The 27124-nt window shown below is 37.6% G+C and overlaps 1 protein-coding gene across 2 annotated transcripts; it reads right to left on the bottom strand.

The window, feature by feature from the left end:
• Nucleotides 1-901: 901 nt before the first annotated feature.
• LOC116719638 (mucin-2-like) lies at nucleotides 902-27112 on the bottom strand. 2 transcript variants are annotated; one of them, XM_032562206.1, is made up of 48 exons: nucleotides 26995-27112; nucleotides 23089-23140; nucleotides 22977-23012; nucleotides 21671-21751; nucleotides 21507-21569; nucleotides 21271-21333; nucleotides 21100-21165; nucleotides 20930-20995; nucleotides 20760-20825; nucleotides 20581-20643; nucleotides 20415-20477; nucleotides 19971-20036; nucleotides 19801-19866; nucleotides 19622-19684; nucleotides 19178-19243; nucleotides 19008-19073; nucleotides 18826-18891; nucleotides 18642-18707; nucleotides 18364-18432; nucleotides 18191-18259; nucleotides 17589-17648; nucleotides 15279-17396; nucleotides 14141-14433; nucleotides 13704-13768; nucleotides 13420-13568; nucleotides 12966-13046; nucleotides 11749-12736; nucleotides 11308-11685; nucleotides 10880-11244; nucleotides 10158-10510; nucleotides 9899-9963; nucleotides 9568-9716; nucleotides 8725-8805; nucleotides 7225-7659; nucleotides 6887-6955; nucleotides 6063-6232; nucleotides 5813-5874; nucleotides 5567-5706; nucleotides 4862-5362; nucleotides 4521-4657; nucleotides 4281-4342; nucleotides 3901-4043; nucleotides 3742-3783; nucleotides 3189-3278; nucleotides 2331-2503; nucleotides 2081-2142; nucleotides 1835-1974; nucleotides 902-1611 (listed from the first exon to the last, which is right to left on the bottom strand). In XM_032562206.1, the coding sequence occupies exons 2-48, from the start codon at nucleotides 23120-23122 to the stop codon at nucleotides 1520-1522; spliced, it is 8661 nt and encodes a 2886-aa protein (XP_032418097.1). In that variant the 5' UTR covers nucleotides 23123-23140; nucleotides 26995-27112; the 3' UTR covers nucleotides 902-1519. The 2 variants fall into 2 exon arrangements, with proteins under 2 accessions (XP_032418097.1, XP_032418098.1); XM_032562207.1 differs by lacking the exons at nucleotides 9568-9716; nucleotides 9899-9963; nucleotides 10158-10510; ... (2 more) ...; nucleotides 11749-12736; nucleotides 12966-13046 and having other exon boundaries at nucleotides 6063-6235; nucleotides 6887-6973.
• Between the last annotated feature and the right edge of the window lie 12 nt (nucleotides 27113-27124).

Here is a 27124-nt window from a genome sequence, read left to right as displayed (position 1 = left end):
CGTTGTAAAGGTAGCTCAATTCACTTTAACTTCACTCTTCTGAAAATTATAATTAAATTTTGCCTTCATCAGACCTTAGGACAAGGTAGTCCTTGTCTTTTTTCACAACTTCAATTCCAAACTGTTTTGGGCTTTTTTGTTTTGCTTTTAAAGTAATTCCTTTCGGAGTGGGCTTTCAGTCCATATTGGTACATTGCTCGTTACAGTGCTGATAATAGTAAAGGACACTGCAGAAATCATCTTAAAGCCTTTTGCTTTTGGTCTTTGGTTGATGTGCTAATTTTGAATCAAAACGTGCATCTCTGGAGCACAGCACTCATCACCTAAGGTAGTTGGTCATTGCAGTTGTGTTTACACTTGAATAAAACAGTTTGGCCAAATAAATGGAGAAAACTAAAATATCTAAGCATTTTATCAAGGGATGGATTCATTGAGGAATTTCACAATTCTCCCTTAGAGTTCTGCTTGTCTCCACAGATAATTCAAATTTAATTCAAATCGTCTTAATCAAAAACTTACCATGGACCTTACATCATCATCTCCCCTTGTTCAAATGGTTTAAAGGAAAAGCAGCCTTAATGAATATGAAGTACTTAATATGAAGTAAAGCAAATTATATAAAAAATTCGGATTAATTTGGCATGTAAAAACTATAAATTATCTGGATTATCTTACAAGACTTAAAGGGGGAAATATTTTCAACATTACACTGCGTCTAAAAAGCAATGTATTTTTATTAGTATGTATTATTCTGTTTTCAACTATCTGTAACAAATTTGATCAAAAATATGAACTTTATAATAGTTAAATTCTCATAAGTCTGTAAAAAAGCCATGCATACAGTACTCAGTTGCAATGCCATTGTAAATCTAAAACAAAGTAAAATAAAATAATCCCAACATAGGTCTCTAAAGATAACGTTTTATTACATTTTTGATCCATAGTAGAATTAATCTTTTGCATTTTGTAAACATGCATAAAATATTCAACAGGAATCATTAAAAGTTACTTATTTATTACTTATCAGATAATTGTCAGGACATTACAGTCTACTATCAAACAACTTATACAATACAGTACTTTAAATTACATAATCTTCATAATAAGCTCATAATAAGTTGTATAATGCTCTTCTCACAGCATTATACAACATACCACACTGACCACATTGAGATTCTTTGGGGGCAATATGGATTTAAATAAAAAAAATGTATTTTGCTGACTCATGAATTACATTTATCAAAACCTATACCACCCATGATAATTTAGACATTTGTATTTTTACATAAAAGCTATTACTGAATAAAATCAAAGAAATATGTATTTCAAAAACAAAAAAAAATACATAAGTTGATTAGTAAATTAAATAGGACATGCCAATTTGCTTTCTCAATCTTTGACCCACAGGACACATCTTTTTACCACATATGGTAAATTTCACAGTGTGCATGTGTTATGTCAAACTTAAATATTACGGCATGCCTGCTTGCATTAAATGACAATGCATATGCTTCGAGTACTATGAGTTGATCAGCATCTGTGCCACAGCCAGCATGATTAGCGAAAAGAAAGTCAAACTTCCCATCGTGGGTTGAGGAGGACCGCCCGATGCTGTTGATTTGAAAATATTAAAAACAGAATTAAATATATTAGTGAGAAACTTCTTTAGAATTGTATTACAAATTCCACATATGACTTGAAAGAATGCATGTGTGTGAAATTGTGTTTAACTTTTTTATTGCTAATATTTTTGTTTAGCATTACACTTTAACATTTTAACATTTTAATGTTAACTCTTTATTGTACTTCAATGTCTGCATCTCTTGTAACTTACCTAAAACCAGGCTGCCATTTATATAACCCAGTGTCGAATTAAGAAGCTCCCTTTCCAGCAGTGGCAGAGCGTTGTTTAAATTAGGAACAACAGAGGTGCTTCTGAACACTAGAGTCAGGTTGGAAATCACAGATCCACTCCTTAAGTAGAACAAACAAACAAAAAAATCTAATTATAGCACCTTAAAAAGCAACCAAATGACAAAACATCAATAAAATATAGACAGTGACAATAATACAGTCTTACTTGAAGGAATTGACGCGTGAGCGACTGTAACCACTGAAGAGGCCAAGGCAAATTCTGTTAATCTGAAAGAAAATGAAAATGTTAAATTCGCACTGGCACCAAGTAGCACCCAGTAAATGCGCTACTTTTGCAGTAATATTTGTTCCCCTTATATTCTAGCATTTTCTTAAAAGACCTTTAAATACATCCTAATTTCTTTAATTTTGGCAGTCTTACTACACAAAGGGGTTATAATGTAAAGTTAAATTACCTCCTTAACCACAGTTGAAGCCAGTTGGAGAAATGCTGTTGAAGTGTTGTCAGCCAATTCTGAGTTAAAATCTCTGTTGAGACCAAATTTCATGAAAAGAAATCCCTCAGTGGCAGCTGGAGGATCTGTGGGTGCTGCAGTTGTAGTTGTGGTTGGGGCTGCTGTAGTTCCTGCTTTTACAGTAGAAATTGTAAAATTAGTAACAGTTATTCATTGACACGGCAAATTTACAGTAACCTAGATGAAGCCAAAGGGCGTTACAAGCAAAAGATAAATGCAGGAATAAATCTAACACAATTAACAATAAGTAACATAATTGTGGCAATTAAATTTTACAAGTAAACAAATGGGATAGCTCTCATTGCCGTTTCATAAAAAAATAAAATCAGGGGCACAAAAAAGTTTTGGCTATAAAAGAGAATGAAATATCTTGTGTAGACTCAATGGATTAACATGCTACTGGTTTTCTATTTAGGAAGGTCATGCTAACTTCTGGTGAAGTTTCTCTTTGTTATTGAGAAGTAATGTGACTGTGAATATAGAGCCTGTGATGCTGATGTCATGGTGACTGTACGGTGGTGAATTAGTGGTGATGAAGTTAAATTAGTGAAAAATACAATAAATTATCTTACAAGCTTTGTACTTGTTGGAAATATTGCATTATTATTATTATTATTATTATTATTATTATTATTATTATTATTATTATTACCACCAAAAAATAAACATCTTTTTAAACTTTAACATTGCATAGGTTGCCTTTAGGAACAAGCCAAGTATCTGCAGTGCTTTTAATATTTATCTTTCAAGATAAGACTCAAAAGAATTTTGTTTTGCTCAATAAGAAAAAAATATCACCTGTTGTCAAAGTTGCATTGGTTGGAGATGGAGTCACGGTGGTTGCTGGTGTTGTTGCATTTTCTGGAGCTGAAGTCACATGAGAAACTGCTTGATTAGAAACCATAATCAAGCAAACGTTCCCTCATATTACATTGCCTTCATAATAGTGCGAAGCAATGTGAATGTAATATAGTGCTTGTGATGCTGACGTCATAGAGTCTGTGTGGTGAGCAATTACTGGAGATGAAGTTATTTAGTGAAAGGTACAGTAAAATACATTGCAAACAATCGATTTCTTGGAAAGATACAATTATTATCATTATTATCATAAAAAAACATTTAAGAAATCTTTAAGACTTCAAAGGTTGCAGGAAGGAATAAACCAAGCTTAGTCTCTGTGTTGCTTTTAATAATTTTCTAATATTTCGTGACATAAAAGGACTTTCTTTATTCAATTGGAAAACACCATCAAATGTTGGCAGAGTTGCATTGAGTGAATGTCCAAAAATCACTTCATCTCTCTTTTCTAGAGGAAGTTAAACTATAGGAAAGGGTTGTGTCTTGTGGTTACCTGTTGAATTCACAGTTGGAGAAATAGTCGGTACCGAGACTCCCGCAAAATGACAAAGACCATCAGGGCTTTTGGAATAGTTTTTGGTATAAATTTAACTCCAATTTTTCTTCAGCTATTTTATGTAATAAACAACCAGATGGAAAAATAAACTCTTACTTGTCACAACTACACTTGTTATGTTCAGCGTGTAGTTCAAGCTGGCACTGTTGTTCACCAGAGTCTCTGCAACATCTCGAGTGTCTGGCACAGAGCTCGCATTTGCAAATATCACATCAGATTCAACGATAATTGAACCTCGTCTGCAATAAGGAAATTGTTATTGCAGTTTTTATTTCTAACAAACATCACAACAACAATACATTATCTGATATTCTGAATGTTTTATTATAAAATTTAAATGTGGGCACAACTGCCCAATGATTAGAGTCACAAAACAGAAGAAAAATGTTTGAAAAGTTTATGATCATCATATAATTTTGTTGGAATTTTATTTCATACATCTTTAAAACCACTTCCTGACAAACACCGATATTTACCTGAAAGCCCTGATCAGAACTCGCAGAAAAGCCCTGAATCTCTTCCTATAGATGTCATTCAGCTGATAAATTGAAAAATAGAAAAAGAAGTAAGTCAGTGGAGATAGTTGATATTCACAAAAAATGTTTAGTTAACAAGTCTACTTCATTTACACATGCTGGTTTTGTCATTGTATATTAATTTAGTTTCATTCAAGATATACTTCAATTATGAGACTACAAAAAATCAGTTATGCTTACTCGATTAGTTAGTGTTGTTGAGAAACTGACAAACTGTTCAGATCCAGGCGTTTCCAGGCCCACGATAAAAGGTTCTACTAGTGCAAATGTCATCTGGAGCTTTGAATCTGCTGGCACTGTAGTTGTCGCTGGAGTAACTGGTTGTGTTGTTGATATTGAAAAGATGACATTATTATTATGATTATTATTATTGTTGTTATTATAACCATCATAAATAAACAACTTTAAAAACTTTAACATTTCACAGTTTGCCTGTGGAGAATGGTAAAGATATCTGCAGTGCTTTTAAAATTTATCTTCCAATTTAATACTTGCTTTCTTCAATTAGAAAAGAATATCACCTGTTGTCAAAGTCGTTGGAGGTGGGGGATCGTGGGTCACTGGTGTCGTTGCATTGGTTGGAGGTGGTGTCACGGAGGTCACTGGTGTCGTTGCATTGGTTGGAGGTGGGGTCACGGAGGTCACTGGTGTTGTTGCATTGGTTGGAGGTGGGGTCACGGAGGTCACTGGTGTCGTTGCATTGGTTGGAGGTGGAGTCACGGCGGTTACTGGTGTCGTTGCATTGGTTGGAGGTGGAGTCACGCCGGTAACTGGTGTCGTTGCATTGGTTGGAGGTGGAGTCACAGCGGTCACTGGTGTCGTTGCATTGGTTGGAGGTGGAGTCACGGCGGTTACTGGTGTCGTTGCATTGGTTGGAGGTGGAGTCACGCCGGTAACTGGTGTCGTTGCATTGGTTGGAGGTGGAGTCACGGCGGTTACTGGTGTCGTTGCATTGGTTGGAGGTGGAGTCACGGAGGTCACTGGTGTCGTTGCATTGGTTGGAGGTGGAGTCACGGAGGTCACTGGTGTCGTTGCATTGGTTGGAGTTTAGGGTTAGGGTTAGCGTTAGAATTGTATTACAAATTCCACATATGACTTGCAAGAATGCATGTGTGTGAAATTGTGTTTAACTTTTTTATTACTAATATTTTTGTTTAGCATTACACTTTGTAATTTTAATGTTAACTCTTTATTGTACTTCAATGTCTGCATCTCTTGTAACTTACCTAAAACCAGGCTGCCATTTATATAACCCAGTGTCGAATTAAGAAGCTCCCTTTCCAGCAGTGGCAGAGCGTTGTTTAAATTAGGAACAACAGAGGTGTTTCTGAACACTAGAGTCAGGTTGGAAATCACAGATCCACTCCTTAAGTAGAACAAACAAACAAAAAAATCTAATTATAGCACCTCAAAAAGCAACCAAATGACAAAACATCAATAAAATATAGACAGTGACAGTAATACAGTCTTACTTGAAGGAATTGACGCGTGAGCGACTGTAACCACTGAAGAGGCCAAGGCAAATTCTGTTAATCTGAAAGAAAATGAAAATGTTAAATTCGCACTGGCACCAAGTAGCACCCAGTAAATGCGCTACTTTTGCAGTAATATTTGTTCCCCTTATATTCTAGCATTTTCTTAAAAGACCTTTAAATACATCCTAATTTCTTTAATTTTGGCAGTCTTACTACACAAAGTGGTTATAATGTAAAGTTAAATTACCTCCTTAACCACAGCTGAAGCCAGTTGGAGAAATGCTGTTGAATTGTTGTCGGCCAATTCTGAGTTAAAATCTCTGTTGAGACCAAATTTCATGAAAAGAAATCCCTCAGTGGCAGCTGGAGGATCTGTGGGTGCTGCAGTTGTAGTTGTGGTTGGGGCTGCTGTAGTTCCTGCTTTTACAGTAGAAATTGTAAAATTAGTAACAGTTATTCATTGACACGGCAAATTTACAGTAACCTAGATGAAGCCAAAGGGCGTTACAAGCAAAATATAAATGCAGGAATAAATTTACACAATTAACAATACGTAACATAATTGTGGCAATTAAATTTTACAAGTAAACAAATGGGATAGCTCTCATTGCCGTTTCATAAAAAAATAAAATCAGGGGCACAAAAAAGTTTTGGCTATAAGAGAGAATGAAATATCTTGTGTAGACTCAATGGATTAACATGCTACTGGTTTTCTATTTAGGAAGGTCATGCTAACTTCTGGTGAAGTTTCTCTTTGTTATTGAGAAGTAATGTGACTGTGAATATAGAGCCTGTGATGCTGATGTCATGGTGACTGTACGGTGGTGAATTAGTGGTGATGAAGTTAAATGAGTGAAAAATACAATAAATTATCTTACAAGCTTTGTACTTGTTGGAAATATTGCATTAGTACTATTATTATTAGCACCAAAAAATAAACATCTTTTTAAACTTTAACATTGCATAGGTTGCCTTTAGGAACAAGCCAAGTATCTGCAGTGCTTTTAATATTTATCTTTCAAGATAAGACTCAAAAGAATTTTGTTTTGCTCAATAAGAAAAAAATATCACCTGTTGTCAAAGTTGCATTGGTTGGAGATGGAGTCACGGTGGATGCTGGTGTTGTTGCATTTTCTGGAGCTGAAGTCACATGGGAAACTGCTTGATTAGAAACCATAATCAAGCAAAGTTTCCCTCATATTACATTGCCTTCATAATAGTGCGAAGTAATGTGAATGCAATATAGTGCTTGTGATGCTGACGTCATAGAGTCTGTGTGGTGAGCAATTACTAGTGATGAAGTTATTTAGTGAAAGGTACAGTAAAATACCTTGCAAACAAACTATTTGTTGGAAAGATACAATTATTATTATTATTATTATTTCTATTAGAATAGAAAAGAATATCACCTGTTGTCAAAGTCGTTGGAGGTGGGGGATCGTGGGTCACTGGTGTCGTTGCATTGGTTGGAGGTGGAGTCACGGCGGTTACTGGTGTCGTTGCATTGGTTGGAGGTGGAGTCACGCCGGTAACTGGTGTCGTTGCATTGGTTGGAGGTGGAGTCACGGCGGTTACTGGTGTCGTTGCATTGGTTGGAGGTGGAGTCACGCCGGTAACTGGTGTCGTTGCATTGGTTGGAGGTGTAGTCACGGCAGTTACTGGTGTCGTTGCATTGGTTGGAGGTGGAGTCACAGCGGTCACTGGTGTCGTTGCATTGGTTGGAGTTGGAGTCACGGCGGTTACTGGTGTCGTTACATTGGTTGGAGGTGGAGTCACAGCGGTCACTGGTGTCGTTGCATTGGTTGGAGGTGGAGTCACGGCGGTTACTGGTGTCGTTGCCGTTACTTCAGGTGAAGTTACATGGGAAACAACTTGATTAGAAACTATAATCAAGCATATATAAATATTCATCCATCCATTCATATTCTGTACACCTTTGTCCCTAGTGGGGTCGGGAATGGTGCTGGTGGCTATCTCCAGCAAATGTCACGGGCAAGAGGCGGGGTACACAATGGACAAGTCGCTAGTCTGTCGCAGTGCAACACAGAGACAGACAGGACAAGCAACCATGCACACACACTCTCTCATCTAGGGAGAATTTAGAGAGACCAATTAACCTGACAGTCTTGTTTTTAGACTGTAGGAAGAATTCACTGTCCAAAAACACCCGGAGAGATCCCACCAAATTTAGTGCCTATTATCATGGGATCAGACTGGTGAGTAATCAGTGGTGATGTAGTTAATTTAGTAAAAAGTACAACAAGGGTTGAAGTTGTTTTCTACAGCGTTATCAGAACCAGACTGTCTCTCCCATGTTTTGGATTCCTTATCTTGGATGTGTTGTCTCTGCCTGGCAGAGCTTTTCACCCAGACCTGCTTCATTATTGATTGTCTTACAAGCTCTCTCATTCACAGCATTCAGTTTTGCTTCATTAGAAGCCAAACTATAGCCTGCTGGTGACCTTATAATGACTGTCAATGGGTGTTTCTGATGGGTGAAAAAGTTTAATTAAGGGGAGGTGAGGTGATATTGGCTGCTGGTGACATAGGACTGACTGAGGTTAAAGTTGCGTTGAGAGGAGGCAATGCAATGTTAACTGCTGTATTTGGTCTGATGGTGAAGGTGTATTGAGTGGAAGTGAGATTGAACTATCTGACAGTGAAGTTATATTTGGTGGTGAAGCTGAAGTATGTCATGGTGAAGTCATGTTCATTATTAGGGAGCTTGTTAGTGAATGTTTACTAGAAAAGGTTATATTATTGTTTGTTCAAAAGAATGACGTGAAACACTTAAAAATATAAATATCCAGACATTACATTCATTGGTCATTTTAAGAAATAATTATGGTCTGTTAAAAAAGAAACAAAACAAAGCATAATGATTGTTTTCAAATGTTTTATGAAAATACCTGTTACAGAAGTCATGTTCGCTGTTGTCGGTGTTGTTGCAGCTGTAGTTGGGACAGGAGGTGGTTGAGTTGGTATTACAACTAAAAAGTAAAAAAAAAATAAACAACACACTATTAGTTATTGGTATTGCTTAATTTTTTTCAAAGCCTTCTCTCCCACTTCTAAGCTTTTAGGGGGAGCTCAGAGTAAGACGGAAGCATAGATGTGTGCCATATATATATATATATTTATTATATTTTTTATTATATAAATCCTCTGGAATTAGATGAACAAGTATTGTTAATGCTTGATGATTTGGTTAAATAGATAAATCGGATTACTGAGGTGAATACGTTTATTTGCTCTTTGAGTTTGGAAACTCCTGGGATCCAAACTCAAAAGTACTCGGTATCCTCTGACCATAGCTAACTAATGACATAGAAACACAGACATGAATAATTCTTTTTGAGTGATAAAGCACAGAGGACCAAATCATAAACCTGCCTTAACTAGAGTATCCTGACCACCTAAATCCCTGTGTCATACTCGAGCAGCAGCACTAAAACTACAACCATCAGCAGAGTGATCAGGAGCTCAGAGAGAAATGTCCAAGTACCACTGTGTTAATACAATCACAGAGAGCTGTGTAGAAAAAATGTCTTGCTTTGATTGGAGGTGCTTTGCTTAGTTAAAGTGAAATACAACCAGACAGAGTTAGAGATGGAGAATATAAGGAAAGGTCAGAGTCTTTTCCTATAAGACTGAGTCTTGGCAACCCTGTAAACTCTACATGAAATAGAACACTTAACAAAGAAACACAAATTTAGCAGTTTCAACATTTTGAAAGTGGAAGTAGGCTTTACCTTCTGCAACAATACTGGTTATGTTGACGGTGAAGTTGAAACCTGGGCTGGAGCTTGCATTCTTTAAAGTTTCCACAACATCACTGGTATTTGGTAGTGCTGTCTCATTATTGAAAACCAGCTCAGAGTCAACTACAATTGATCCTTCTCTGCAACAGAAATAAAACATTTTTCCCATAGTTTATATATACAGTATATATTGTAAACTATATCAGGCAGATAAAAAGCAACAAAAGCTCTTATCATGACTGAAATGACAAGGAACATTTTGCATGAAGTCACAACTATGCTCCTTTTAAAAATTCACTTGCTTGAAATGTCTTATTTATACCTGAATCCATTGATGATAGATCGATTGTATTTCGACCCATATTTTTCGTAATAGACTCCATCGAGCTGTTAAAAATTTTAGGAGAAAAAAACCAGTAAATAGATATATATCATGTTGTCATACATCATGGTGTTTTGCAAAAATGGCACACTGGGAATTGTCTAACGTTGCAATGTCTTGGAATGCTGGATTTTAAAGCTTAAAACAATGTAATGCCATGAAGAATATGACAATTATAAATGATAAGAACCAAACTTACCTCAACAGTCACTCTTTTCTCAAGGGTTTTGTACTCTGGTGATTCTTTTTTTGACAACTCCTGGGTGAATTTTTCCTGCACCTTAAACTCTAACTTAAGTTTTGGCTTAAGTGGCGGGGCAGGTGTTGTAGTCGTAGTTGTAGCAAGAGTTGTCGTAGTTGTTGTTGGCATAGTTGATGGCAATGTTGTTGGGGAAGTTGCAATGGTAGGTGCAGCCGTTTGGCTTACAGGTGACACAGTGGATTGTGAAGTTGTACTGAATGAAGGTGAGGTGATGTTGGCAGCTGGTGATGTTGAACTGCCTGGAACAGAAGTTGTATTGACAGGAGTTGGGGTCGTGTCAACGTCTGGTGCTGTTGGAAAGACCAGTACAGAAGTTGTATTCACTGTTGGTGAGATTGTAATATTATAAATATGCTGTAAAGTTGCATTTTCTAAATCAAACAAAAAGATTTAAATGTTATAAATAATCACTGTGTAACTTGATAATTTCTCTCAACAAACATTCAAAGTATTATTGGCTCAAAAGAATATTTGTAATTGCACTGAGTGCTCTTAGAGTTAGGGAAATTGCTACCGAATGAATTTTAGCAGCATAAACATCATATTGAGATTGTATTAGGTGGTTCAGATATATTTCATGATATACAGGCACTGACCCAAGTAGAACTTCAAACACATGGTTAAGGAGCATCATGCTCAATGAAACTCTAAATAATTACCTGGTAGTGATGTGGAAATGGATAGTGTTGAGGTTTTGTTGACTGTTGTTGAGCTCAGGGTGATTGTTGGTGAAGTTCCATTGAATGATGAGGTGATGTCAACTGTAGGAGATGTTGGACTGACTGGTTCAGAAGTTGCAGTGAGTGGAGTTGAGGTGATATTGGCTGCTGGTGATGTTGGACTGACTGATACAGAAGTTGCATTGAATGAAGCTGAGGTGATGTTGACTGCTGGTGATGTTGGACTGAGTGATACAGAAGTTGCATTGAATGGAGTTGAAGTGGCGTCAACGGCTGGTGATGTTGGACTGAGTGATACAGAAGTTGCATTGAATGGAGTTGAAGTGGCGTCAACGGCTGGTGATGTTGGACTGAGTGATACAGAAGTTGCATTGAATGGAGTTGAGGTGATGTTGACTGCTGGTGATGTTGGACTGAGTGATACAGAAGTTGCATTGAATGGAGGTGAGGTGGTGTCAATGGCTGGTGATGTTGGACTGAATGATACAGAAGTTGCATTGAATGAAGTTGAGGTGATGTTGACTGCTGGTGATGTTGGACTGAGTGATACAGAAGTTGCATTGAATGGAGTTGAAGTGGCGTCAACGGCTGGTGATGTTGGACTGAGTGATACAGAAGTGGCATTGAATGAAGTTGAGGTGATGTTGACTGCTGGTGATGTTGGACTGAGTGATACAGAAGTTGCATTGAATGGAGTTGAAGTGGAGTCAACGGCTGGTGATGTTGGACTGAGTGATACAGAAGTTGCATTGAATGAAGTTGAGGTGATGTTGACTGCTGGTGATGTTGGACTGAGTGATACAGAAGTTGCATTGAATGGAGTTGAAGTGGAGTCAACGACTGGTGATGTTGGACTGAGTGATACAGAAGTTGAATTGAATGAAGTTGAGGTGATGTTGACTGCTGGTGATGTTGGACTGAGTGATACAGAAGTTGCATTGAATGGAGTTGAGGTGGTGTCACCAGCTGGTGATGTTGGACTGATTGACACAGAAGTTGCATTGAATGGAGTTGAGGTGATGTCAACTGCTGGTGATGTTGGACTGACTGATACAGAAGTTGCATTGAATGGAGTTGAAGTGGTGTCACCGCCTGATGATGTTGGACTGACTGATACAGAAGTTGCATTGAATGGAGTTGAGGTGGAGTCAATGGCTGGTGATGTTGGACTGAGTGGTACAGAAGTTGCATTGAATGGAGTTGAGGTGGTGTCACCGGCTGGTGATGTTGGATTGATTGACACAGAAGTTGCATTGAATGGAGTTGAGGTGATGTCAACTGCTGTTGATGTTGGACTGACTGATACAGAAGTTGCATTGAATGGAGTTGAGGTGGTGTCACCGGCTGGTGATGTTGGACTGACTGATACAGAAGTTGCATTGAATGGAGTTGAGGTGGTGTCAATGGCTGGTGATGTTGGACTGAGTGATACAGAAGTTGCATTGAATGAAGTTGAGGTGATGTTGACTGCTGGTGATGTTGGACTGAGTGATACAGAAGTTGCATTGAATGGAGTTGAAGTGGAGTCAATGGCTGGTGATGTTGGACTGAGTGGTACAGAAGTTGCATTGAATGGAGTTGAGGTGGTGTCACCGGCTGGTGATGTTGGATTGATTGACACAGAAGTTGCATTGAATGGAGTTGAGGTGATGTCAACTGCTGTTGATGTTGGACTGACTGATACAGAAGTTGCATTGAATGGAGTTGAGGTGGTGTCACCGGCTGGTGATGTTGGACTGACTGATACAGAAGTTGCATTGAATGGAGTTGAGGTGGTGTCAACTGCTGGTGATGTTGGACCGACTGGTACAGATGTTGTATCTGGTGTTGTTGAGGCTGCATTAAGTTGTGATGAAGTCATGTTGAATATTAGGGAAGTTATTTGTGAATGTTCATGAGGTAAGAATATATTACATTTAGTTTAATATAACTATGTAAAACAGTTTTCAAAATATCATACCTGTCCATACATTGCATTCATTGTTAATTTCAGGAGATAATTACATAACCATGGTCTGTTAAAATAAAGAAAGCATAATATTAATCGTCAAATAATAGAAAATACCTGTTATGGATGTCATGTTCACTGATGTTGTAGCCGTAGTTGGGATGGCAGTTGTGGGTGATGGAGTTGTAGATATTTCAACTAAAATAAAAAGAAAGAAATAACAGATAAATAACTATGACTCTGCTATTGGTTATTGGTGGTTCTTAAATTTGTTCTGAACTTTGTTTTCATACTTGTTTTGCTTGGAGTAAGGCTGGGGTGTGGATGCAAAAAGTTTTAAACATGGGATTTTTCTGAGCATTTTTTCATCGTGAAAAATCAAATACAAATGTTTTACTCTATTAACTTTGCAGTGAACTGAACAAGCATTCTTACTAATGCTTGATGATTTACTTTGACAGACTGATGTAATTGCTAAGGTGAGTATGTTTAACGTAAAAGAATAGATCTAGCAGTTTCTGTTACAATTTACATGAGTCAACATTTTTAAGTGGAAGTAAATAAACCTTACCAGCTGCAGCAATAGTAGATATGTTGACCGCAAGGCCAAAACCTGGGGTGGAGCTCGCATTCTTTAAAGATGCAACAATGACACTGGCATCCGGTATTTCTGTGATGTTATTGAATATCAGCTCAGAATCGACGACAATCGATCCTTGTCTGCAACACAAATAATTCATATATATATATATGTTCCATTGGCTTATGTTCCATTCACTTTTAAATAGTTTTCTGCATTACAAAGCAAGTGCACTGCTTTTGAAAAATCAAGGGCTGAAAATGTCATCTTTATACCTGAATCCTTTTATTTCAGTTCGATTGAAAATAGATCCAAATCTCTGGGAATAGACGGCATCAAGCTGTTAAGAGTTTTAGGAGAAAAAACCCAGAAATTGATAAATTACCTTTCATTATATAAATGTAACAGTTTTAGCCATATTACTTTTTCCTCATATGCATTTTTATTGCAGTCTAAAAATGTTTAGAAATGTTTCTGTAAAAGGCACACATTTTCTAGATAAACAGGAGTTTTAGATAAAAACATACACCACAGATTGTGTAAGCAGGTTTATTTCTAGCATCAGTATAAAAGTATGTGTTAGTTTAAAATATTTGTTATATTGTTTTCAAACATAGTACACTAGTATTTATCTAATGCTGCAATTTTTTGGATGCTTGTCTTTAAAAACTTACAATAGCATATGACAAACAACTTTCAACAATAAACTTACTGCTGAAGACACATTTTTGGCAAGATCTTTGAACTCCGGCGTTGATTTGTTTGCCAACTCCTGTTTGTATTGTTGCTGCACCTTAAATTCTAATATAACTCTTGGCGTTTGTGGTGGTGCAGGTGTTGTGGTTGTAGTTGTAGCAGCAGTTGTAGTAGTTGTTGGTTTAGTTGATGGCATTGTAGATGGCGAAGTTGCGATGGTAGGTGCTGAGGTTTGGCTGACAGGCGACAGAGTAGATAGTGGCGTTTCACTGAATGTTGGTGAGGTTGTACCTGTTTGCTGTGAGGTTACTAAGCAGGACAAAAAGATTTTAAAATTATTACTTAACACTATGTATTTTTCCCAGTACATAAATAGTCAACAGATTGATGATTCAAAAGACTATTTGTAATTGCTCTGATTGGTGGTAGAGTTGAGAAAACTGCTATGGAATTAATTTTAGTAATTTAAACATAATATTGAGATTGTGTTAAGAGGTTCAGTTTTATGATAAATAGGCCCTGACTCACATTTGGTCAAGTTTCAGCATGTTTAATCAAACTAAGTGAAACTTACAAGTGGCATTGTGTGCTGCTTTACTAACAGCTAGTAAACTCATTTTAACTGTTGGGGATATCTTTTTTGGAGAATGTTTATTGAGGTAAAAGCCCACCTGTTTAGAGCTGTACTTGAAACATAATCAATTAAGAATATAACAATGGCACTTCACTTAATGTAATGCTTTGATTGTTGATTCTAAGCTACATGACTTTGTGTTTTTGTGTTTATGATGTAAAGTACTTTGAAATGCCTTGTTGCTGAAATGTGCTATATCCCTGAGAGTAAAATAGCAGCTTATCCATAGGTTGTAATTTCTAAGCAGAAGAGAAAAAATACATGATCTACTTCAGAATGTGAATTGAAGACATTGACGACTCATACAATCACAAACATTCATCCAGGATATCATTGCCATTAAATTTTGATTGCGCTGGTGTGACGGTAAGAATTTGCATGATTGGTGTAGTTTTGGAGCAATGTGAACTATAAAAATGTATGGTTTGCAATTTGAGAGCTAGCAGGTACACATGTGGCAAGTCTGTCATACTTCTCTTACTAAATCCAACATATAAATCAATTATTGACAGAAAATTACCTGGTAGTGATGTGGGAATGGGTAATGTTGACGTTATATTTACTGTTGTTGAATTCATGGTAATTGTTGGTGAAGCTTTACTGGATAGAGGTGTTGGACTGACTGGTACAGATGTTGCAGTGAGTGGATGGGAGGTGATGTTGGCTGCTGGTGATGTTGGATTGGCTGGTTCAGAAATTGAGATGAATGGAGGTGAGGTGATGTTGGCTACTGATGATGTTGGACTGATTGGTTCAGAAGTTGCAGTGAGTGGAGGTAAGGTGATGTTGGCTGCTGGTAACGTTGGACTGATTGGTTCAGAAGTTGGAGTGAGTGGATGAGAGGTGACGTTGGCTGGTGGTGATGTTGGACTGACTGGTTCAGAAGTTGCAGTGAGTGGATGGGAGGTGATGTTGGCTGCTGGTGACGTTGGACTGATTGGTTCAGAAGTTGCAGTGAGTGGAGGTGAGGTGATGTTGGCTGCTGGGGGTGTTGGACTGATTGGTCCAGAAGTTGCAATGAGTGGAGGTGAGGTGATGTTGGCTGCTGGTAATGTTGGACTGATTGGTTCAGAAGTTGCAGTGAGTGGAGGTGAGGTGACGTTGGCTGCTGGTGACGTTGGACTGACTGGTTCAGAAGTTGCAGTGAGTGGATGGGAGGTGATGTTGGCTGCTGGTGATGTTGGCCTGATTGGTCCAGAAGTTGCAGTGAGTGGATGGGAGGTGATGTTGGCTGCTGGTGATGTTGGACTGATTGGTTCAGAAGTTGCAGTGAGTGGAGGTAAGGTGATGTTGGCTGCTGGGGTTGTTGGACTGATTGGTTCAGAAGTTGGAGTGAGTGGATGGGAGGTGACGTTGGCTGGTGGTGATGTTGGACTGACTGGTTCAGAAGTTGCAGTGAGTGGATGGGAGGTGATGTTGGCTGCTGGTGACGTTGGACTGATTGGTTCAGAAGTTGCAGTGAGTGGAGGTGAGGTGATGTTGGCTGCTGGTGGTGTTGGACTGATTGGTCCAGAAGTTGCAATGAGTGGAGGTGAGGTGATGTTGGCTGCTGGTAACGTTGGACTGATTGGTTCAGAAGTTGCAGTGAGTGGATGGCAGGTGACGTTGGCTGCTGGTGATGTTGGACTGACTGGTTCAGAAGTTGCAGTGAGTGGATGGGAGGTGACGTTGGCTGCTGGTGATGTTGGACTGACTGGTTCAGAAGTTGCAGTGAGTGGATGGGAGGTGATGTTGGCTGCTGGGGGTGTTGGACTGATTGGTTCAGAAGTTGCAATGAGTGGAGGTGAGGTGATGTTGGCTGCTGGGGGTGTTGGACTGATTGGTTCAGAAGTTGCAGTGAGTGGATGGGAGGTGACGTTGGCTGCTGGTGATGTTGGACTGACTGGTTCAGAAGTTGCAGTGAGTGGATGGGAGGTGATGTTGGCTGCTGGGGGTGTTGGACTGATTGGTTCAGAAGTTGCAATGAGTGGAGGTGAGGTGATGTTGGCTGCTGGGGGTGTTGGACTGATTGGTTCAGAAGTTGCAGTGAGTGGAGGTGAGGTGACGTTGGCTGCTGGTGATGTTGGACTGACTGGTTCAGAAGTTGCAGTGAGTGGATGGGAGGTGACGTTGGCTGCTGGTGATGTTGGACTGACTGGTTCAGAAGTTGCAGTGAGTGGATGGGAGGTGATGTTGGCTGCTGGGGGTGTTGGACTGATTGGTTCAGAAGTTGCAGTGAGTGGATGGGAGGTGACGTTGGCTGCTGGTGATGTTGGACTGACTGGTTCAGAAGTTGCAGTGAGTGGATGGGAGGTGATGTTGGCTGCTGGGGGTGTTGGACTGATTGGTTCAGAAGTTGCAATGAGTGGAGGTGAGGTGATGTTGGCTGCTGGGGGTGTTGGACTGATTGGTTCAGAAGTTGCAGTGAGTGGAGGTGAGGTGACGTTGGCTGCTGGTGATGTTGGACTGACTGGTTCAGAAGTTGCAGTGAGTGGAGGTGAGGTGATGTTGGCTGCTGGTGATGTTGGACTGATTGGTTCAGAAGTTGCAGTGAGTGGATGGGAGGTGATGTTGGCTGCTGGTGATGTTGGACTGATTGGTTCAGAAGTTGCAGTGAGTGGATGGGAGGTGATGTTGGCTGCTGGTGATGTTGGACTTACTGGTGATGAGGTTGCATTAAGAATGGATGAGATTGTGTTGACTTGTTATCACAAATGTTATGAACAAATCAGTTCACTACAAAAAATCTAACCAACAAGCTAACCTCAAAAAGCAATCCCTAAATTTAGGATAACGTGAAAAGTTATTGGAATAGTCAGTGAGAATTTGATGAAAGTAAATGTTTGATTACCTGGCATGGTGGTGATTGATGGTGTAGTTATGTTAGTGACTGCCTCTGAAGTTACATTACCTAAAAGAACAGTATTCATGGAAATAATATTTGTTTAAATATGGGTTATGTAGTGACATAAAACTACAGATTGTTATTTATTTATTTATTTATTTATTCAAAATCAACATGTCTTAAAATAATTTTGGGAGTTAAGCACAGAACAAGTTAGCACAAACTAATAGAAATTATTTTGGGATCAATATCCTACTAACATATACATTTTTGTCTAACATCTAGACATACTAATTTGAAAACTACCATGAGGATTTTGATTTTGATGAGGATTGTAAAAAACTAAATTAATCGTTTCCAGCTAAACGTAAGCACATCACTTAGCAACAAAATTCCTGCATGGACACATGGGCCCATAAAGCCTTTTCTATCTTATTAATAAAAGAGACTATATACCTGAAGTGAAAAATAGAGCTTAATTGAAAGATTTGGTGGACATTATTAAAATAGGAGGAAATGCAATGTGGTTTTGACAGTGGTGCATATTTAATTGATTGGCACACAACCAGCTCATGATAAAAGTTTGATTTTGGTAACAATGTGAATACCTGAAGCTGTTGGCTGAGTTGCTTGTTGTGTTGTTGCAGTTACAGTAGTTGGGGACTCTGTCATATTGCCTGGGAAATTAAATGTGATAATTTTGTTAAATGGCTTCTAGGTTTGTTGCCCAGCAAACAATCAGCTTATCATAACATATTGACTGTGGGAAAGTAAGGATTACCTGAACCTGTTGGCTGAGTTGGTTGGTGTGTTGTTGCAGTTACAGTAGCTGGTAACTCTGTTGCATTAGCTGCAGAAACAAATCTAGAGATTTTAATAAAAGCCTGTTGGGTTTGTTGCACAGCATATAATCAGATAAAATACATTGCAGTAAAAGTAGAATTTTCTGAAAGTGTTGCCTGAGTTTCTTGTGTTTTTGTGGTTTCATTGATTATTGATTGATATTTTGCAAAGAATCAGATCAACATTATGGTATCATTGTAGTAGAAGTAGAACTACCTGAGACTGTTGGCTGAGTCACTTGTGTTATTATGGTTTCACTGGTTGTTGGCTCTGTTCCATTGGCTGTCAATTTGAATGCAGAGATTTAATTAAAATATACGCTAATAAGATCTAATAGATTTGTTGCACAGCAAATAATCAGATTATCATTGCAGTTACAATGTGGTAGAAGTAAAACTACCTGAAGTTGCTGGCTGAGTCACTTGTGTTGTTGTGGCACCAGTGGTTGTTGACTCTGTTCGATTGTCTGTTGAATTGAATACAGATGTCTTATTGAAAGCTTGTTAGATTTATTGTGCAGCAAATAATAAGATCACTATTGTAGTTTGGCTGTAAGGGTGAAACTACAGAAGTAGGGACTACCTGAAGTTGTTAGCTCAGGCATTCGTGTTGTTGTGGTTTCATTGGTTGCTGACTCTGTTCCATTGTCTGTTGACATGAATGAAGAAATTGCATTCGAAGATTGTGAGATTTGTTGCACAGTGAATAATCAGATCACCATTACAGATTCTCTTTGGCAAAAGTAAAACTACCTGAGGTTGCTGACTGAGTCACTTGTGCTGTTGTGGCACCAGTGGTTGTTGACTCTGTTCCATTGGCTGTTGAATTGAATACAGATGTCTTATTATAAGCTTGTTAGATTTGTTGTACAGCAAACAATCAGATCACCGTTATAGCTTAAATGTGGTGGAAGTAAAACTACCAAGGAGGAAATGACACCCCATTCCCTCCTTGGAAATGAGGTTTCATTGGTTTCATGAAAAAAACAATGGTTTAATTGGTTTCATGAAACCAATGAAACCACATTAACATTAATGTGGTTTCATTGATGTTTAAATGAGGTTTCATTGGTTGTTGACTCTGTTCCATTATCTGCTGAAGTGAATGAAGCGATTTCATTAAACATTTGTTAGATTTGTTGCACAGCAAACAATAAGATCACCAATACAGTTTCACTGTGGTAGCAGTAAAACTACCTGAAGTTGTTGGCTGAGTCGCTTGTGTTGTGGTTGCATTGGTTGTTGACTCTGTTTCATTGTCTGTTGAAGTGAATGAAGAGATTTCATTAAACACTTGTTAGATTTATTGTACAGCAAATAATGAGATCACTATTGTAGTTTGGCTATAAGGGTGAAACTGCAGAAGTAGGGACTACCTGCAGTTGTTAGCTCAGGCATTTGTGTTGTTGTGGTTTCATTTGTTGCTGACTCTGTTCCATTGTCTGTTGACATGAATGAAGAAATTGCATTCGAAGATTGTGAGATTTGTTGCACAGTGAATAATCAGATCACCATTACAGATTCTCTTTGGTAAAAGTAAAACTACCTGAGGTTGCTGACTGAGTCACTTGTGCTGTTGTGGCACCAGTGGTTGTTGACTCTGTTCCATTGGCTGTTGAATTGAATACAGATGTCTTATTATAAGCTTGTTAGATTTGTTGTACAGCAAACAATCAGATCACCATTATAGCTTAAATGTGGTGGAAGTAAAACTACCAAGGAGGAAATGACACCCCATTCCCTCCTTGGAAATGAGGTTTCATTGGTTTCATGAAAAAAACAATGGTTTAATTGGTTTCATGAAACCAATGAAACCACATTAACATTAATGTGGTTTCATTGATGTTTAAATGAGGTTTCATTGGTTGTTGACTCTGTTCCATTATCTGCTGAAGTGAATGAAGCAATTTCATTAAACATTTGTTAGATTTGTTGCACAGCAAACAATAAGATCACCAATACAGTTTCACTGTGGTAGCAGTAAAACTACCTGAAGTTGTTGGCTGAGTCGCTTGTGTTGTGGTTGCATTGGTTGTTGACTCTGTTTCATTGTCTGTTGAAGTGAATGAAGAGATTTCATTAAACATTTGTTAGATTTATTGCACAGCAAACATAAGATCGCCAATACAGTTTCACTGTGGTAGCAGTAAAACTACCTGAAGTTGTTGGCTGAGTCGCTTGTGTTGTGGTTGCATTGGTTGATGACTCTGTTTCATTGTCTGTTGAAGTGAATGAAGAGATTTCATTCAACACTTGTTAGATTTATTGTACAGCAAATAATAAGATCACTATTGTAGTTTGGCTATAAGGGTGAAACTGCAGAAGTAGGGACTACCTGCAGTTGTTAGCTCAGGCATTTGTGTTGTTGTGGTTTCATTGGTTGTTGACTCTGTTCCATTGTCTGTTGACATGAATGAAGAAATTTCATTCGAAGATTGTGAGATTTGTTGCACAGTGAATAATCAGATCACCATTTCAGATTCTCTTTGGTAAAAGTAAAACTACCTGAGGTTGCTGACTGAGTCACTTGTGCTGTTGTGGCACCAGTGGTTGTTGACTCTGTTCCATTGTCTGTTGAAGTGAATGAAGAGATTTCATTCAACACTTGTTAGATTTGTTGCACATCAAGCAATGAGATCACCATTACAGTTTCACTGTGGTAGAAGTAAAACTACCTGATGTTGTTGGCTGAGGCACTTGTGTTGTTGTGGTTTCATTAGTTGTTGACTCTGTTCCATTGTCTGTTGAAATGAATCAAGATATTTCATTTGCACACTTGTTAGATTTGTTGCACAGCAAACAATCAGATCACCAATATAGCTTCAATGTGGTAGAAGTAAAACTACCTGAGATTGTTGGCTGGGTCACTTGTGTTGTGGTTTCATTGGTTGTTGACTCTGTTCCATTGTCTGTTGAAATGAATCAAGAGAATTCATTCAAGACTTGTTAGATTTGTTGCACAGACTCTGTTCCATTAGCTGTTAATTTGAATGCAGAGATTTAATCATAGGTCTGATAGATTTGTAGCACTGCAAACAATCAGATCACCCTTTTACTTTCACTGCATTATAAATAGGATTACCTGAGGTTGTTGATTGAGTCACTTGTGTTGTGGTTTCATTGATTGTTGACTCTGATCCATTGCCTGTTGAATGCAGAGATTTGGTTAGCAGGTTGTGGATATGAATATTCTTGGATATGAATGTAGCCCATCTCAACATTTTAGCTCTGCTAAAGGAATATTACCTGATGCCAAAGTTGTGAGCTCTGTGCTATTTTGTGTTGAGTCCACGGTCTCTGGTAATATAGTTGTTAGGTTGCCTGATTCTGCAAATTAAATTGTTTTCAGTTAAAGTGAATTTTTTTGTTTGTTTGTTTGTTTCAGGCAGAATTTATTGTGGTTACTTGGTACCCAAAATAAAAAAGTGTGATAGCTATAAAAATGTAAGTTTTTTATTTTAAATTCAAATAAACATATATAGTGAAATACAAAAATATATTTATTAAACATGAGTATCAGCTTGTAAAAATGCTTTAAATATTAAATAGGTTTTGTTACCCGCTACACTTGCCATGTTTACAAAACTGAGATAGAAATTGTGTTCTGAAGTTAAATTGGGATTCAGTTAAATTTTAAAGGTTTAGAATATTGTTTCATTGAATGTGGGAGATGGTCCTACAATTGGCCACCAGGCTGCAAATGTTAAGGCTTTACTTCGCAGTGAGGTTGTAATGACTGCTGACATTGCAGTGACTGAAGGTGAGATTACTACATCTGAAGTTGTTGCTCTAAATGTTAATGATGTTAAATTCACTAATAGAAAGATTCAATTGATTGCAGTGAAATATTTGTTTACTGGTATTGGCTGTAACATTGGCCTCTGAATCTGCAGAGGCCAAGAGATCTGCAGAGATGTGATTGCCCTAAAAGGTCTTCCAGTAGCCAAAGAAGAAAAAGTGTGAAGTCATTTTCTCTTGTTTTATGAATGGAGAAATTCTGGAGAAATTGGAGAAATTTTACTATAGTTTGCATCAGCTATTAGTTATATTTTGTCATTTTCCAAACCAATTATGAGTATTATCTAGCACAAATAAATTATATTTTTATCTATGATACTTTTCCTGATGTTTCATTCATTGTGACTGGCCTCTAGTGGCAAATGTTATGTACTGCCATGTTACTCACTGACTGAACTGACATACAGTACAAGTGGGCTTGTTTTGGATGACTTTGAAACCTTAGGGATTATTGAAATAATATCCAGTAATTATGCATCAAAATAAATTCAAGGCTAGAGGAAGACCTATTAACTGTTAAAAAAAAATGTCCCCCTCTTTTATTTGTAAAAATAGCAATTATTTGCTTTTGCCTATACTGATTGTAGCTTTGTCTGTCAATTTTTGATTTAAAAAAAAAAAAATAAAAATCTGATTATTTCCTTTATATTTTCCTGGCATTGTTATAAATTTGTGTTATTCTGATAGAATACGCTGTGAAATCACAACAATAAACTTCAAAATTTGAGTAATGCAGTGAATCTGAATGTGTTACCTGTTGTATTATCAGCTGTTGCTGCTCCTATTAGACCTGTAGAAAAACTGTGATCAATGGGTAGCTCAACCACATTTGCATATTCAAATATGAACTTTAACATTTCCATTACCTGCTAACAGGAGAAGGAACATGTGAGGTGCCATCCTCTAGGTGTCAGCTTTCTGTGAAATATATATTCAAAGTAAAACCATTTAATGATATTTTGTTTTGCAGAACATTGTAAATCTACTGTTAACATAGATCTGGTATCTGCTTTCCTCCTAAGAAAAAACATAATATTACCGCTTACAAATCTTTACTGTTGCCTAAGTATCATGTCTTAAAGTCACATTTAACAAATTAAAGTGGCTCATAAATTAATTTACTCTAAGTATCCGGGACTTGAAATGGACCCAGGAAAGAAGTTGAGATGTTCACCAGAACAAAAGTTCCTTTTATTCAGTGAATATGGCTGCACCAGTTTTGTATCCTCATTCTCACCCTGAAACAGATTAACTCACAGCAGAATCTTAAGAGATTTACTACACTCTTTACTACACCCAGTGCAGGGTGGTCAAACTTATGAGGGGCCGTTTAGGACAAAATTTACGTTTTGTCTCTCACACACTACCAAAAAGTCTCGCATACTCCAAAAAAGTAGCCACGCACACTCCAAAAAATTACGTTTTGTCTCTCACACACTACCAAAAACTCTCGCATACTCCAAAAAAGTAGCCACGCACACTCCAAAAAATTACGTTTTGTCTCTCACACACTACCAAAAACTCTCGCATACTCAAAAAAATTACATTTTGTCTCTCACACACTACCAAAAACTCACGCATACTCAAAAAAATAGCCACGCACACTCAAAAATTACTCACGCACATTCAAAAAATACTCAAATTGCGTATACACACACTACTAAAATGTCACACACACACACAAACGTTAACTTTCTCGCTCACATACACTGTACTAACAGCTCGCACATTCACAGACGTTAACTTTCTCGCTCACATACACTACTACCAGCTCGCGCACATACACACAAACGTTAACTTTCTCGCTCACATACACTGCTAACAGCTCGCACACACACAGACGTTTATCTCTCACATACACAAGACTAAAGTTGAACACACACACAGTACTAAGACTCTTTTTGAATGTGTGAGAGCGACACTCTTTTTGAATGTGTGAGAGTTGTCACGGAAGAGGCGGGGCATAATTTTTGGATCAAACTGCGCATGCGTAGATCCTAAACTATAAGTTTCGATTGTTGACTCACTGTATGTTCTATTACTTAGTATATTTGTGCTTTTAAATATATATAGAACGTTTAACTTTCTTGTAGATTAAATGTGCTATAGAAATAAATGAATCTGATTGATTGATTAAAAATAGCAAAATTGCTGTAGTACAATCTGTCCACTGGGTGCCAGATTGTAGCACTGCGGGCAGTCGTTGAATCGTTTAATGCGCCTGTCAAAGTGCTGGTTGCCTCCGGAGAAGATAGAATGGTGTTTAAAATGGCAGCTGCCTGACCAATTCTCTCTCGTTTCGAATTAGTTAGCCATGTTCGGTATAGCAAACTCTTTCTTCTTCGGCACTAGTTGGCGCCGGTTAATAATTCCTGTAATACTGGCACCCAGTGGACAGATTGTACTACAGCAATTTTGCTATTTTTAATCAATCAATCAGATTCATTTATTTCTATAGCACATTTAATCTACAAGAAAGTTAAACGTTCTATATATATTTAAAAGCACAAATATACTAAGTAATAGAACATACAGTGAGTCAACAATCGAAACTTATAGTTTAGGATCTACGCATGCGCAGTTTGATCCAAAAATTATGCCCCGCCTCTTCCGTGACAACTCTCACACATTCAAAAAGAGTGTCGCTCTCACACATTCATAAAGAGTGTCGCTCTCACACATTCATAAAAAGTCTCGCTCTCACACATACATAAAAAGAGTCTTAGTACTGTGTGTGTGTTCAACTTTAGTCTTGTGTATGTGAGAGATAAACGTCTGTGTGTGTGCGAGCTGTTAGCAGTGTATGTGAGCGAGAAAGTTAACGTTTGTGTGTATGTGCGCGAGCTGGTAGTAGTGTATGTGAGCGAGAAAGTTAACGTCTGTGAATGTGCGAGCTTTTAGTACAGTGTATGTGAGCGAGCTGATAGTAGTGTATGTGAGCGAGAAAGTTAACGTTTGTGTGTGTGTGTGACATTTTAGTAGTGTGTGTATACGCAATTTGAGTATTTTTTGAATGTGCGTGAGTAATTTTTGAGTGTGCGTGGCTATTTTTTTGAGTATGCGTGAGTTTTTGGTAGTGTGTGAGAGACAAAATGTAATTTTTTTGAGTATGCGAGAGTTTTTGGTAGTGTGTGAGAGACAAAACGTAATTTTTTTGAGTATGCGAGGCTATTTTTTTGGAGTATGCGTGAGTTTTTGGTAGTGTGTGAGGGACAAAACGTAATTTTTTGGAGTGTGCGTGGCTACTTTTTTGGAGTATGCGAGAGTTTTTGGTAGTGTGTGAGAGACAAAACGTAATTTTTTGGAGTGTGCGTGGCTACTTTTTTGGAGTATGCGAGAGTTTTTGGTAGTGTGTGAGAGACAAAACGTAATTTTTTGGAGTGTGCGTGGCTACTTTTTTGGAGTATGCGAGAGTTTTTGGTAGTGTGTGAGAGACAAAACGTAATTTTTTGGAGTGTGCGTGGCTACTTTTTTGGAGTATGCGAGACTTTTTGGTAGTGTGTGAGAGACAAAACGTAAATTTTGTCCTAAACGGCCCCTCATACAAACTGGGTACATCAGCATTCCAAAGGAAAGTTTGTGAAACTTCTTGCCCACATGAAAAAGCAGTCTCCTATCTGCAGCTGCAGTTCAAGATTCCATTAACAGGTGTATCCACTTTCCACAGGACAAACAGTGTAAACAAATTCGTTAACCATCTTAAAATCTTAGCAAACAATCATGACAAACTGTAATTAAGCAGCGTTCTTTAAGTATTTCTATATAACTGCAGAAGCTACAGCATCCTTTTTGTCACCTATAAAGTATGTTTATATAAATATTTTATGATGACAAGTGATAAAAAGATAAGATTCTTTAAGTTCCAGGACCTTTCAAATGAGAAATAGAATGAATATAAAATGAAAATGTTCATTTTTGTAGATAAAACATTTAGCTATAAATTTCTCATTTAAGTTCTTGGTTTTGAGTCACTGACAGAGTACCTACAGATAAATCAAACTAATAATAAAAATGACAAAACAATTGTATATTTCACTGCTTTCTGGCTCCTTGATGTTAATCAGGACCCAAAATAGCCCTTTAATGTACTCAGAAACAACAATAATCTGTTTGTTTAGTTTTCAGGATATTCATAATTGCGTGTTTCTAAATATTTGTAGGACAGGATAAGGTGTTTGATAATGACCTTCTCCTATTCCATAGATGACCTCTTATTGTAAGAAATTTAATGGTTAAGTTACCAGGCATTTGCCAAAATACAATGATGAAGTAAAAATCCTAAATGGTTTGAAATTCTCCAATTTTAGACCACAACTGCTTTTAATTCCTACAAAAAATTTATATAGAAAGTATCCACACAGCAACACCAATAAATTAAATATGTACATATTAATAATCTGTTGTTTGCTGTACCTATAACACATTATAATGTTTTTTCATAAGCGTGATTTGTCTCTTCTGTCATTCTTTTTTGTCATCATTTACTGAATTCTCATTTAAAGTACCAGGAAACAATGCAAAGCCAATGTGCATTTAGCAAAATGCATAAAAGTAGGAAACATACATCAGAATACTTACAATTAGGACGTTAAATTAATTTAAACATAGTTGCAAAGTAACCCAACAAGTCTAAGCTTCATTCAGAAAATTTAAGATTTAAAAAATATGGAAAGCGCTCTTTTTCTTCCCACAAATTATTGACTTCTCATCTTTGAAAGTTTAAATTTTGGGTTTGAAACAAGAAATATAAATAAGTAATATTTTTCCCCTACCTCAGTATAGTCCAACTATCCCACAAGTCCCTTACAGTCACCACAGTTTGGAAAAAGAAGGCGACAAACACCTTTCTGACTCAAGCCAGAAGATGGAAATGAGGAGTTATCAGTGGCAGAGGCTTTTTAA

This window comes from Xiphophorus hellerii, chromosome 5, assembly GCF_003331165.1.
Source record: "Xiphophorus hellerii strain 12219 chromosome 5, Xiphophorus_hellerii-4.1, whole genome shotgun sequence".
Lineage (NCBI taxonomy): Eukaryota > Metazoa > Chordata > Actinopteri > Cyprinodontiformes > Poeciliidae > Xiphophorus > Xiphophorus hellerii.
This window is presented reverse-complemented; position numbering and strand designations above follow the sequence as displayed.

Excerpts from the sequence above, each read along its gene's own strand:
- LOC116719638 (XM_032562206.1), bottom strand. The coding sequence starts at position 23,122 with ATGGCACCTCACATGTTCCTTCTCCTGTTAGCAG. Across the intron at positions 13,569-13,703 it reads ACTGAAATAAAAGGATTCAG|ACAAGGATCGATTGTCGTCG; the intron begins GTATAAAGATGA and ends TTTGTGTTGCAG. Across the intron at positions 2,143-2,330 it reads CTTCAACTGTGGTTAAGGAG|ATTAACAGAATTTGCCTTGG; the intron begins GTAATTTAACTT and ends ATTTTCTTTCAG.